The 13917-nt window shown below is 40.7% G+C and overlaps 1 protein-coding gene across 3 annotated transcripts in view; it reads right to left on the reverse strand.

Annotated features, from left to right (window-relative positions):
* lrriq1 (leucine-rich repeats and IQ motif containing 1) overlaps positions 1 to 13688 on the reverse strand; it is a 39700-nt gene extending 26012 nt beyond the window's left edge. For 2 of the 3 annotated variants that reach the window (XM_017430204.3, XM_017430201.3), the window contains exons 1-11: positions 12987 to 13688; positions 12474 to 12570; positions 11854 to 12014; positions 11584 to 11658; positions 8806 to 10392; positions 8072 to 8224; positions 7840 to 7990; positions 7406 to 7599; positions 5481 to 5608; positions 5184 to 5257; positions 1628 to 1721 (exon numbers count right to left, since the gene is read on the reverse strand). In XM_017430204.3, coding sequence (XP_017285693.1) covers positions 1628 to 1721; positions 5184 to 5257; positions 5481 to 5608; positions 7406 to 7599; positions 7840 to 7990; positions 8072 to 8224; positions 8806 to 10392; positions 11584 to 11658; positions 11854 to 12014; positions 12474 to 12570; positions 12987 to 13094 — 2822 coding nt within the window. In that variant the 5' untranslated portion in view covers positions 13095 to 13688. The remainder of the gene's footprint in view (positions 1 to 1627; positions 1722 to 5183; positions 5258 to 5480; positions 5609 to 7405; positions 7600 to 7839; positions 7991 to 8071; positions 8225 to 8805; positions 10393 to 11583; positions 11659 to 11853; positions 12015 to 12473; positions 12571 to 12986) is intronic. The other variant, XM_017430202.3, reaches the window with a different exon arrangement.
* Between the last annotated feature and the right edge of the window lie 229 nt (positions 13689 to 13917).

A 13917-nucleotide genomic window follows, 5' to 3' on the forward strand; every position in this document is an offset into this window, starting at 1 on the left:
TAAATATCTGAGTTGGTTCAGATTACACAGATTCACCAGAGTTTAGTTTGTTTTGTTTTGGGTATTTTTTTAAATTCACTTTAGAAAGTATTTTGAAAATCTTCAGGGGGGGGGGCAGGGGAATCTCATCAAAACCTTTATCTGCATGTAAACAAGAGGTGCAAATGCAGCAGAAATTCTGTTTAAGAAAAAAGTCTGTAGTGGTGTAGATGGGTTTGATGATAATTGTTTGTTTTGTTTTATACAACAATACTCTTGGTCTCAAATTTTGCTAATCTTCCCCAAATTGACATAAACTTCATTCCCCTTCATGAAGCAAACGCTGTACTTGGCTCAGATTACTTCCACCTTCTTTCTCAGTGCATGTGGGCACACGGTGGGATTTCATTTAGTGAAGACTTCCTCCAGAACCCTAGTGGAACTGTTTAATCAGGCCAGTGTTTCCTTCATCTACATCTCCTGGATCAGGGGCTGCCTACAGGGGAGCCTAATTTTTGGCGTTCGGCTTTTGGTGCTTTAATTTAGCCGGTGTTATCACTGGCTTGAGATGAAAGGACCAGGGCACGGGTGTGGAAACACTGCGGGTTAATATCACTGTTGGCAGGGAAGGTTGAGTAAAGTTCAATGAAATGTTGAGGTAACGTTTCAGGTAAGTATTAGGACAGAAAAAGTCAACAACACATTTAAGATTACTCAGGACAGAGAGTGACTGACTAAAAATAATCTGCAAATAAAAAACACAATTTATTGCCTAAATTCATCAACATTAGAAAAGCCAAGGGACAGTAGCACACAAGAAATGGAATAATGACATTTCTCATGGATGACTTTGCTAGTTATAAGGAAATAGCTTTCAAGTTGGATGTCCCAGGTTCAGAAGTTTGAATGTTTGGTGAAAAAGGTCTTTTATAACGGAAATCCAACTATAGTTTCTCATATCTTCGAATTTTTAATTGTTAACAAATGGCTGTGAAGAACTCTGAAGAGCTAAGTACTATTTTAATAATCCAAGCGCCATCATCAGAACCAAAACAGGCAGGAATGAAATGGTTATATTTTTCAGGTAAACTACAAGCAAATGTCTTTACATGGGTAGAATAGTTAGGAACTGTAAATGAATGAACCAAGTGACAAGGAAAGATATGAGTAATTTGGGCTTTATCGGCACTTTGTGTGGGTGTATGTACAGCTCACACAGATGTCAGTGGAACCCCAGTAACCTAATAGGGAACGTGGATCACCCTGGTAATCCTGGGAAGTGGACACGGAGACTCGTGTTCGTCTGGAATGTTTAGATGACCTGAGCCAAAAGATGATGTTGTGTTAGATAAATATGGGATTTTTCACTGGTATGTTCCTTTGAACACCAGTCAAGATGAGCGGCGTATCTCTATAGAGAAGAGAAAACTAAACTTTTTGCCTCAAACAAGTTCATGGAAGGACTGTGGAAATTCTTTCTCTTGACTCGAAGGAGACTGTGATTCGGTGAGCAGGCATCTTGCAATATGATGTTGATTCGTAATTAGTTTAAGCACTGCCCGGAGTGTGCTAAACTCACACACACACACAATTACACAACGAGTTCAGTCCCTGAAGAGCAACAGCTGCCCAGGCGGCCCTCTCCTACCTCCAGCCGCTCTCCTGCTGAAGAGGATTCCCGGACAAGTGGACTTCTCGAAGGAAACAGCATCCCTTTAGATTTTCACACACATCCTGCAGCTCTGAAAAAAATGGTTATATGGAGAATATATGAACTAGATGAAATCTTTAAACGTTTTTCCGCACATCTGTGAACTGAGTGATAGTGTAGATCTTTTGAAGTGGGGCTCTCTGAGAAATGCCAGTCATAATTAATCTCTTACCAGTTTTAGATAGCTCTTTGAATTATCTTAGTTTAGAAAATTAGAGTTTAATTCTGACCAGACCACAAGATAATGGCTACTCCAACAGTGCAAGGACCTAAGTGGATTGTGTCAGAAGGGGGGGAGACGGAGGCGAACCCACTACGTAGACTCATAGTAAAAATGAAAGAAAACTATTTATTTACCTTAAATAAACAAACAAAAAGGCTGACGTGGCAGCAAAACTAACATTAACAAAATACAAAAACAAGTGGCATGGCATGGCAAGACGAGCAGACAAACGGAATGATCCAGTGGTGTGTGGGAGAAATGGCCGGGTTTTTAATCAGGAGGTGATTGGAAAGTGGGCACAGGTGAAGCAATTAACATGACTAGAGACAGGTGTAGATGGGCGTGGCAGGAACGCAAAAGAGTGACTGGGGAGGAGTGAATAGTGACAGCAAACATGAACAGGAAAAACTAAACTCAAACAATAACTCAAACAGAAACAAGATAATAATAACAACAACAAACTGAAAATACCAAAACTATGACAGATTGCTGCCCTTTTTAAACAGCTTCAACCTCAAAAGGCTTATAGCTTTTTATGTGAATACTATTTTTTAAACCTTTACACTGCCATCAATCTTTAATTCTCCTGTAGTTGCTACAACTGATTTACTAAAACACACACTGACAAAAGTACTGAGAAGCAGCTGATTTCTTCATCTATTATAACTTTTGACAAGTGGGCCAGCCATGATGAAGTTAGGGGTTTAGAGAGGTAAGGTTCCTGAGCTCGTTGGCTTCAAAGCATCTTACAGGTTATCATTCCATTTTGCTGCTTTTCAGGCTGAAGCTGATGACTTAGAAGAAAAAGAAAATCACATCTGGACAAGACCAGAGTGGACAACTGCCGTCCTAAAACAACCCCAATCTCAAACGTTTTATGGAGGTTCACTCAAAGACTTATTAACCTTTACACCACAAGCACAAATAGCAGCAGTGGCATCTAGCTGTAGCACATTTGGTGCCATGTAACTGTGTAATTAAACAAGAGGTGACTGTTTGTGAGCAGCAGTATAGTTTTATGCCTAGAAAGAGCACCACAGATGCCATCTTTGCTTTGAGGATGTTGATGGAGAAGTACAGAGAGGGTCAGAAAGAACTTCATACGACAGGGTGCAGTGGGAGGAGCTGTGGTGTTGTATTAGGACATCTGGAGTGGCAGAGAAGTATGTTAGACTGGTACAGGACATGTATGAGAACAGGAGGACAGTGGTGAGGTGAGTTGTAGAGTGACACATAGCTTCAATGTGGAGGGGGGAGTGCATCAAGGATCGGCTCTGAGCCCCTTCTTGTTTGCTCTGGTGATGGACAGACTAACAGATGAGGTCAGGCAGGAAGATGACATCATGATCTGTGGTGAGAACAGGGAACAGATGGAGGAGAACTTGGAGAGGTGGAGGTATGAAAGTCAGCCGTAGAAAGACAGAGTACCTGTGTTTAAATGAGAGGGAGGCAGGTGGAACAGTGAGGCTACAAGGAGCAGAGGTCACAAAGGTGCAGGACTTCAAGTACTTAGGGTCAACTGTCCAGGAAAACAGGGAGTGCTGTGAAGAGGTAAAGAAGAGAATCCAGGCAGGATGAAGTGGATGGAGAAAAGTCTCAGGAGTGATTTGTGACAAAAGGATGTCAGCAAAGATCAAAGGAAAGGTTTACAAGACACTGGTGAGAGCAGCTATGTTGTTGGTTGGAGATATCGGTAGAAGGATGTTAGAGATGCAGCTGNGAATGAGGTCATCAGAGGTACAGCACAGGTTGAACGGCTGGGAGATAAAGTTAGAGAGGCCAGACTGAGATGGTTTGGACATGTGCAGAGGAGGGACAGTGGGTATATTGGCAGAAGGATGTTAGAGATGCAGCTGCCAGGAAAAAGACAAAGAGGAGACATATGGATGCAGTTAGAGAGGACATAGAGGTAGTTGGAGTGAGGACAGAGGATGCAGAAGACGGAGGAGGATGACTTGTCAAAGTTCAAGGTCACAGATCAGCTCGTGTTCTAACTCTGTAATGTAGGAATGTCAAACTGCACAGTTGGACACCTCATGGGTCAAAGATGCTGCCTATTGATTTCAAGGTTCATGGGGTCAAAGGTCAAGGTCACAGGTAACCTGTTTGTTAAAAACTTCTCTCTGCTCCTTCGTGTGACCCTTTTGTTTCCTCCACCAAGGAAGTTCTGTTTTCAGTTGTTTGTCTGTTTGTTAGAAAAGATCAGGTAAAAACTAAAGAACAGAATTGGAGGAAATGTTCAGGAAATGTTGGGGATGTCACAAAAAACAACTGATTAAATTTTGGTGGTGATCCAGATTATGATCCGGATTGTCCTAGTTTTTAATCACGCTGTGGTCTTGGCGGAGGTTTGCGCTCTCTGAGTGCCTCTAGTTTGAATCTATAATTTAAAAGTTATACCTAAAAATGTATTTAAAATTGCAAATATTTAATACCACTTCAACACACTCAAACATTTGGTCTAATTTTCTTCCTAGTGGTTGAGCAAATGTTAAAAAAAAGGCTAAAAACTGACTTCAGCCGAAATCTTACCGTTCAACCTTTAACTGCCTTTTAATGAAATAACTAGTCCTTCAGGTCAGCACCCACATCCACACCACTAAACTGTTGAAGACACGCTGAAATTAGACCAGGTCTGGCAGCAAACCTCTTGAATCAAACGTCTGTTAAATACACAGCCACTTACAGGCCTCACCCACAACTCCTAAAGATGTTCTGCCAGCACCTCGGTTCCAGAGAAATCTTATCAAGACAAAACTGTTTTAATGAAACGAGGAGGATTTTCACAAGTCTTGATCAGGGGTTTCAAAGGCTTGTGTCATGGTTGAGGTGTGTAAGCTGTGCTTCAGCAGCCAGCGCTTCTATAAATACAGCTCCATCATATAAAAATGCAATAATAAAATGATGATTTGTACTGATGGAAAATACAGTGACACCAGTGATAGAGGGAAACATAGGGGAACTTTTTGTAGTGGTGCCTTTTCTTTTGTAAATTGTGTGTTTTCTTATTTAAGCTTTGCATTTTAACTTCACAGAAAAATAAGACTTAAAGTTAATCATGCATCCTTTTCTAATTGGTTAAATATCTTCCTTTTTTGCTTATATGTGCTCATTTATTTTTATGTGACTCCGTTTTTTTTACAATAAATTAGAGGACGTGGGTGTTTGATTCCTTTTTGTCACTGGAACCCATCTGAATATCTTTTAAATATGCACATGCTGCATGGGCAGTTTATGGACAGTTCATGCCTAATAAAGACAACATGTTACCTGACAGACAGTTGAATCGAAGATCCAGATTTTCAAGGGACACAAAATCCGTCATGGAGGGCAGCTGAGTTATTCTTGGAGACAAAAAAGAAATCACAATGCCAGAACAAAACACGGATCCTAAAATGTTAAATTGTTTGAGTGAGTGTTTAAAAAAAAAAAAGACATATGGTTGATGTTTCACAAACCTGAGCAGTATTAGACGTTACTTGAAAACGTGAATGCAAGTTGTAGCACGTGTGTTATTCTTCTTCCACGTTTATAACTGCTAAAATCATTTGAAAACACGGCCTCTACCTGTTTTGGGCCACGGAGACGCGTTGCAGGAGGGGCAGCCAGCAGGCAGCGAGGCCTCGGAGGGAGGCAATGCTGTTGTCATCCAGATGCAGCTCTCGGAGCAGAACCTGGTCGTTCAGAACGGGGGGCTGATGCAGAAACAAGCTGTCAGGTCACCCTAGTCACACTGCGAGGTTAGACTAACTTTACACTGCTGCTGCTGCTGCTGGGCGAGCAGCAGCGAGCTGACTCCATCCATCAACGTCAGCTGCTCTAGTCCTGCTGTGGTTACTGCCATCAGCGTCAGCCGCAAGTGAAGTTTATCAGTCGGTCATTATTCAGCAAACAGCGTCAAGCTGACTGGTTCTGTTAGTTTTATTAATGAGCTATTTAAGAAGCAAGTTCAAGTGTTTGATTAACATGATTTAGTTGATGTTGTTTAACCTGCAAACATGCATTGTTGAAAAAGGGTCTTATTACAGTATTTTCACAAAATACACGTGCACACTGTTAGGAAAAATGTAATATTTCTTTTGAATCCTTTCAGCAGAAAAATTGTATATTTGTATGGATATATTACCAAGTACTGTAGTTCTTTCAAAGATCATAATTAAAGTTTTAAATTGTTTTTTTTTTAGAAATTCAGAATGAATGAATTTAGTGGTCATAAAAAGTCCCTGATTTGTCTAAAACATTTGTATTTAAACAAAAACCATGAAAAAGACTTTCCACTCTGATATTATCATTATGATTAGCTTTAGATCCTAAAAGTGTTTTTTATTTTTATTTTTGTAAGGTGAATTCAGCTAAAATAGGCCATGTTTCTTGTTAATGTTTTAGTTTAAATTGGCCCCATACGAAATTCAGTAATACTTCTGCAACTTCTTGTTTGTCTTCTCAGTAATTATACAATAAATATGTTATAAAATGTAAAAATTGTTTTGAAATTCCAAACAGAGTACTAGAGAGTTCCCATCCTGAACATGACGCAACGTTCAGGTACAATGGGCCGATGTATAAAACTATTTCAGCTGAAATTCTTGTTGTTTTAGCTTTAATAATTGACACAAATGTCACATCAGAATAAACTCTTTAACGGGATAAATACATTTTGTGAGTCTTTTGTTTATTAACAAAACTTTGGCAGTAAAAAAAAGAGGAATTTGTAGCCTTGGAGATCAGTGCATCTGTGTGTTTTTGTTAAAAAGTTAAAATGTTCTGCAGACTTTGGACAGAGCCTGATCGGTCGGTCAGTCAAGCATAAAATTTAGAACAATTAGAACATTCTTGAAAATGGGATAATAGCACGAAACCATAAAAAATCTGTCTGGTAGATAGATAATGGTGAGCTTTTATTAAAGTTTGTACTCTGTTCCTCTCAAAGACAGATGAATTTAGCTCCATCTTCTCCACAGCTCACATGGTGCAGAGTTTTATCCCTTTCTGCCTTTCTTTACTCCTTTACAATACAAATTGTTTGCAGTGCATGATTATAGTTCTAAAGCATAGTTTACCATCTTTTAAATGGCTTAAAAATAAACAGAACTTCTATTTTAAATGTTAACACCTTAATTTTAGAGAGCCTATCAAAACATTTAAAGCATTTGGTTTTGTTTGTAAGCCTAATTAAAGTCTTTTCACCACCCTTGTTAGTTATGAGTTAAATTCATTGCCCTGCAACTTTTCATAAAAAAAAAACCATGTGCCACCTATATGAAAGGCTTTCAACAAATCAAAACTACTGTTAAACGTCAGCCAAGACTGTAGCAAGTGTGCAGGAACAATAAGCGTGAACAGCTATATAATTTAAAAAAAAATACAAAGATGATGTTTTATGTTGCTCCAACCTTATTTGGCCCGTTTTAGGCTGATCTCATATAGAAAGTCACACAAAAAACCCATTGTGCAACATTCGGTGTTGTTTTTGTTTCTTTGGTTCTTTTTACCTCAGTAAGACTGTTGGCTCTTAGGTCCAGTGTGTGCAGCAGAGCGCTGTTCTCCAGACCCTCCACGGTCGCCAGGTGGTTGTGTGAGCAATCCAGGTGAAGGAGTGTGTAAACATCCCTCAGCCCTTTGGTGCTGATCAGCTGGTTATGGTCAACTGAAAGCCTCTGCAGCCTCTTAACGGACTCCAGACCGGCTTAAAACGAGAAATGAGAAGTCAACTGTTAGGGCAGCAAAGTGGCCATCTTCGAGGAAAGTCTGCACACGGGCAAGAAAAGAAACTTGAAATTATTTGTGGGTTATAGTGCGGCTGCGATTCTGGGCCGAAAAGAAGAGAAATGCTGCCCTCTGGTGTGGTGCATTGTGTAATTACAAGCAGTTCAAGCTGTTGGAAAAATAACTCCTCATGTGTCCCGTGGACTTCTTTAGCTCTCACTTATGCGGGTGATGGAGTTGTGCGAAAGGTCGAGAACAGCCAAATTTTCAGCGCCACCTAAACCATGGATGGACGCCAGCTTGTTGTGGGCCAGTCGAATGACTCGCAGACAGCTCATATTCTCACAGTCCACAAATGAGATGTCGTTCTCCTGAAACGTCAAGCATCAGGACCACTATTAATGGAGGGGGGAACGGCTGAAAGGAGAGCTGTAAGTTAACCAGATATTCACCTGTAAATCAATGTACCAGAGCTCCTGTAGCTGAGCGACGCCCTCCAATGACCTGAGGCCGCAGCGCCTGAGGGTGAGGGACCGCAGCTGATCACACTGGACAAGAGTGGACAAGCTGCAGCCGGGCACGTCCTCCAAGGTCAGTGTGGTGATCTGACAAGGAGGCCGAAAAGAAGCAAATTTCTTAAAGAATGAATAATTATTCCATAGGTTGTGGATTGAGATTGGTTTGAAATTTAACACCGTTTTGCTTACAAAGAAGATTTTGTTTCAGTATTATATAAATATATATACACACAGGCTGCTCTAACTTTTCAAGTTGAGAACCGTTTCACATTCCCTAAATAAAAAGGACAAACAAAGACGTCTTTTAGGTTTTGGTATTTATTTTATCTCTAAGTTGTTCTACTTCTTGTTAACTGTTGTGATTGGCCGATTTGTTTCCTAAAAGAAAAGAAAATGTGAAAGAAAGCTTTTTAGTTTCTTGTGTGAGTGTAGGAACAGCGGCAGTGGACATTACTGCAATGGAAAGGGGGGCACCAACTAAGATCTTGCTTAGGACGCCAAATTGTTTAAGGCAGGGACTGCAATAATGCTAGTATTTCATCCTGTGACCCCATCAACTAAGACGCTTTACCCAGTTTATTCCCTCTGTAATCTGGTTTTTCACGTCTACCGGTTTCTCTCCCGCGTGCCGCAGAGATGTGTCGGTGTCATGGCGGAGAACTTGTTACCTCCTGCAGGGATTTCCAGCCCGACATCCAGAGGAGAGTGTCTGGGCTGAGGGGGGGCAGACTGTGGGCTTCGTCCGCCCTCCTCGGCCCCCTCCAACGCCGGACACAATCTTTCTGCTTCCTCCGGTTCTGGAGGGACAGCTCGGCCCAGGAGGCGCAGGTCTTCATCCAGGTCAGCCTCTTCTGCTCCGTGCGCTCTGAAAGGCCGGCAGGTGACGAGCAGGAAGGGGTCACCTGAGTGTCTTGTTGCGCCGGAGTTTTATCTGCAGATGTGTGACAGGTGTTTTTGTCTGAAGGACACTGCTGAGTCTCTTCAGAGCTGATGTGTCCCTCGTTGGATGCACGGAATGATGGAGCAGGTCTGGAGGAGTCCTGGTGCCCACTTCTCAGAGACTTTAGATTGTCATGTTCTCCTTCTTTCTTTTCTAATAAATTCTTGGTAGTCAGCAGCCCTTCTTTTTTGGTGTCCTGCTCCCCCTCTCCTTCTCCAGGCACTTCCATGAGGCTTTCGTTTTCTGCTCTCGTCTTTTCTTCTTCGTCTCCTTTCACCTGTTCCTCGCCGCGCCTCCCACCCGCCTCTGTACCTCGTGTTTCATCCACTTTTTCACACTTGTCGTCCTCCTTGTTAAATATTTTCACCTCTTCGTGCTTTGCGTCTTCATCCTCTCTTTTTTCCTTAATGTCGAGTCCTTCAGTTTGTCTCTTGTGTTGTTGACTGTTCTTCATGTCCTGCCTGAGTCCATTTTGGTCTCCTGTGTTTTTGTAGTCCTCTTCTTCTGTCAGCCTCCTTGTTTCTGCTTCCTGTTTGTTTGGGTGTATATTTAATCTGCCCTCATCTATGGTTCTTTTCTCTTCCCCTTCTTTGAGCTGCGTTTTCTTTTCCGTTGCACCCGTTCCTTCTCCCTTCCTTCCTGTCCAGGCCTTTCCTTTTTGCTCTTCCTCCTCCTTAGCTCCCATCTCCTCATTTTCCATCTTCACTTCACCATGAGTGTTTTTTCTCTCTTCTTCCTCTCTTCTTTTCTCCTTCTTGCCCTTCGTTTCACTCTCTTCCTCATCCGTCTTCTTCGGTCCATCCTTAAACTTCAGTTTTTCTTCATCTTTTCTCTTCCCACCTTCTCTCATCATATTTCCAATCGCCTGGAGAAACACCTGGGCCTCCTCCCTTTGTGCTTCTTCCTCCTTTTTCCTCTCCTGCTCTTCTTCTGATCGTCTCGTAGTTTCTCCGCTGACGGAAATTTCTTGAATTTTTCTCTCTTCCTCCATCTTTCTTTTCATTTCTTCCTCTCTCCAGTTTTTTTGCTCCTCAGATTTTTTAGTTTTGCCTTCCTCCTTTTTCTTCTGCTCTTCTTCCCTTTTCCTCCTGCCTCTTTCTGCTTTAACTCTCATTTCAACCGCTCTATGCTTTTCTTCGTCCTGCATTCGTTTCCTCTCTTCTTGCCTTTTCCTTTTGTCCTCCTCCTCTCTTTTCCTCTTATCTTCCTTCTCCTTCGTTTTCCTTTCTTCTTCCTCTGCTTTTTTGCTTTTCTTCTCCTCTTCAATCATCTTCCTCTCTTGCTCCACTCGCTTTTTTAAGTTACCGATGAGCTCCTGATGGGTAAAAATACTGCTGTTACTTAAGTTACAACAACAATTATCTAGTTTCTTTGATTAACATGATACAAACAGTAAGGAAACTACAAACGATCCTAACTGTGGTCTGTTTACCTAAAGTGTAAAATCAGTAGAAAATGTGATTGATGAAGTCAAATAACCCAAAATCAATCAATAAGTTTATGATAATACTAATTCCAAGTAGATTAAAACATTTACAGTGACCACAAAAGAACAATCAAACTCATGACTCTGTCTTCAAATGTCTTCACTTCTCTCCTGAATGATGTGTGTTTGAAAAGCAACAGTGGCTGTAAATGCAAAGTTTTGGCCAAACCCCTAGAGCTACTTTTGAGAGGTGATTCTCCGGGCTGTATGAGGCATTTTTATCTGTGTGGTTCAGTCCGACTCAGCCAGTAATCCACCAGCCAGACAGCGTTCAGCTACAACACCAGCTCCCAGCGACCCGGAAAGAAGAAGCGGGTAAAGGAAACAGATGGATGGACGAACAGTGAAATTTAGGTCTCTTTATGCTGCTTTTACAGAGACATCAACCTGGAGCTGTGTGAGCCTCAGTGAGGGTTATTTTTTGGGTTGCTGATATGTTTAAAAAAGGGGGTTAAAGATATCTAGATCTGGTTTGAAATGTCAAATACAAGTCTGCTACTATCCAATAAATAAATGAGCACACACATAAACTGTGAGTATCATCGTAGGGCTTGAACTCGTGTCTCTTAATGCAAGTGGCTCAACACACCCAGCTGAGCTGCACAACCACACAACATTACAGGCATCATTATTAGCATTATATTTGCATTATTCAGTAAATATGTCTGTGGCACAATCCAACACAAAAAGAGCAATTTAATTAATATCTTCCTGGCTAAAACTATAAACACCAGTTTAGCTGGAATTAAAGATGGAGGTGATGTCAGTTTTGTCTCACTTCCTGTCTTGACTGACTGACTCTATAATTAGCATTTTGAATTTGTTGGCGTTTGATGTATTTATTAAACATGTTAAGTTGACGTTTTGCACACTTTCCTCAAACTTTTTCAACACATTCATGCGATCACATGCAGTACATTCGCACGGTTTTCTACAGGTGACAATGTGTGGGAAAAAAAAGGTAACTGAAAGTGTTTGATTTCCAGTCACGCTGCTTGAAAAACGCCACTTTAGGCTTACCTGCTGAATAAGCAACTCCCGTTCAATTTTTTCCTGAGCTTTTCTTCCGATCAGCTCAAGTTCCATCTGGTGGAGCTGCGCACATGAGGTCATATTAAAACAATTCAAATTAAATAGAAATACAGTCAGAAAGGGTCTCACTTGAGAATATATTGTCTATGAGGCACAAACTGCTACACAGCAGGGGTTTACATGTTTTGTTTTGTCATTTTACTGAACAAGTAACCATAAACTGCTGTATTCAGCTGGTCAAGACACCGAGGAACTGACTTTCTCTGTCTCCATGATCTTCTTCAGCTCTGCCTGGAAGTTTATCTCTCTTTGTTTCCTCTGCTCTTCCTTCTGCAGCTCCTCCCGTACAGGTCTGCCTCGTTCTGCCTCAAGGCGCCCGCTTTCCCTCGCCAAGCCATTCTCATCCTCCTTACAACTGTCTGTAAAAAAAAGCACACAAAGCTTGGCACTTTTTCAGTCGTTCCGAAAGGAGAAAGGACAACAAGGGATTCTTGATCTTATTTCACAGACCTGGAAGTAAACCAAAAAAATGAGACAATGCTGCACCCTTCTGGACAAAGTTATTGCTACGTTATGTTTAAGTGAACGGTAACATATTTGTTAATTTAAAAAAAAACGTCTGTTTGGTTGGATTTGTAACTTGTAGACCATTGGTAAACAAATACAAATACAAATTTATTAACATCAGAACAGGCTTGTTCTTTATAAACTACGTGTGTTGCACAGACAGCTGTACCTTTCTGAGAATCAGAGACAAAATAAAACCAAAAAAGTAACTAGATCAGCCATCTGAGTCAATGTGATTTTTTTCTGTTAAGGGTGTTTTGCTGTTTACTGAAACAGTGGCGTTTAACGGTGCTGTCAGAAGTTTTCAGGACCTTCAAGTTCCTCGAGGATGAGTTTCTCACAGACCAATGCTCTGCTCTCTGAGGTCTGGAAGTAGCTGAGCAGAGATTGTGGAATATCTTCTGAAACCTGTAGACAAAGAGGGGGTTTTATGCTTAGCTTGGCTCCATCCTGACATGCAAATCAACTCTTAAGACAAAGGTTATGTCCCGATGGAGTGTTTCGACTCGAACATCGTCAGCGCCACGAAGAGCGAATGAAGTAAAACCTGTCTCTGTGAAATATGAAATAATATAAGAGTCTGTTTATGTAATGAAGTTATACATGTTGTGGTAACTTTTTTTCCTGCTTCTGAACAGGTCATTGCTGCCGGGCAAAACATAACACATAACATACTCAGCTTTTACCACTAACACAGTAAAGTAGATATTAGTGTGTGGTAATTTAGGCCTACAGCATTTATAGCCTACAAAGGCAGCTACAGGTGAAAATTAACAATGAAAAGGCAGGCTACATTTAGCCTTTAAGGGTTTCACCAAACTTACCTCCTCTTCCTGATATAAAAAGCTTTCCGGCTCGACTTTAACTTCGTCAATATCCGAAATTATTAAGTTATCCACGTCCAGCATAACGGACTTTTCCGCCTCCGTCATAGTTTTGTGACGGCAGCTACACTAATTAATGACTATTTATCGTGATAAAATTGTATTGTTTCAAATTGTTGTCCTCATTAGTAGTTTTTCTTTCAGCAGGTCAAGACCAACACGTTTAATTCACACGAGGAGAATGGGGAAAGGTTCTGAGTGTAATGTTCTTCAGTTGCCATGGAAACAACGCGGAGCACCTTGGTGAGAGCTACGTAGGCTCACGAAGGACATACCGTGCAAAGCACTAAGTGAAATAGTTTTTTTTATATATATCTTCTCTTTACTATGTTTATGGTTGCGACGTAATATTTTCTTTTTTAAATACATAATAATAAATTGTTCCCGCTCTAACAGAGTATTGCCATCTAGCTAATACAGCAGACAATGGGGCGACATCATCGAGCTATAGTATAACTAAACACATGACCGGAAACCGGAAGGTAAAGACGTAAAGGGCCAAGGTCAAATTGGGACATTTTCCTTACTAAAAATGAAAATATATTTCAAATAATTTGATTTGTTTATTCAGATTGTTCTTATGTAAATCATTATTTCCTTGCTGCCATATGTTCAAGTATGCATTTTTACATGTTTATTTTCACATAAATTATTTCAAAATCTCAACTAAATGACAGAAGTTTTTAGGTTTTTTTTTTTTTTTAGTTTTTTAACCAAAATTTAGAACAGCTATGTTGGCAACTCATTCAAGCTGAAGACTTGTTATCAAGATACATCTGCACTGATCAATGCAATACTATTTTAGATTGTCTGCAAATGTCACAACAGAAAAACTAAACGATGAAACTTGCTGTAACACCACAACCACTCA

Source organism: Kryptolebias marmoratus, linkage group LG11, assembly GCF_001649575.2.
Source record: "Kryptolebias marmoratus isolate JLee-2015 linkage group LG11, ASM164957v2, whole genome shotgun sequence".
In the NCBI taxonomy this organism is placed as follows: Eukaryota; Metazoa; Chordata; class Actinopteri; order Cyprinodontiformes; family Rivulidae; genus Kryptolebias; species Kryptolebias marmoratus.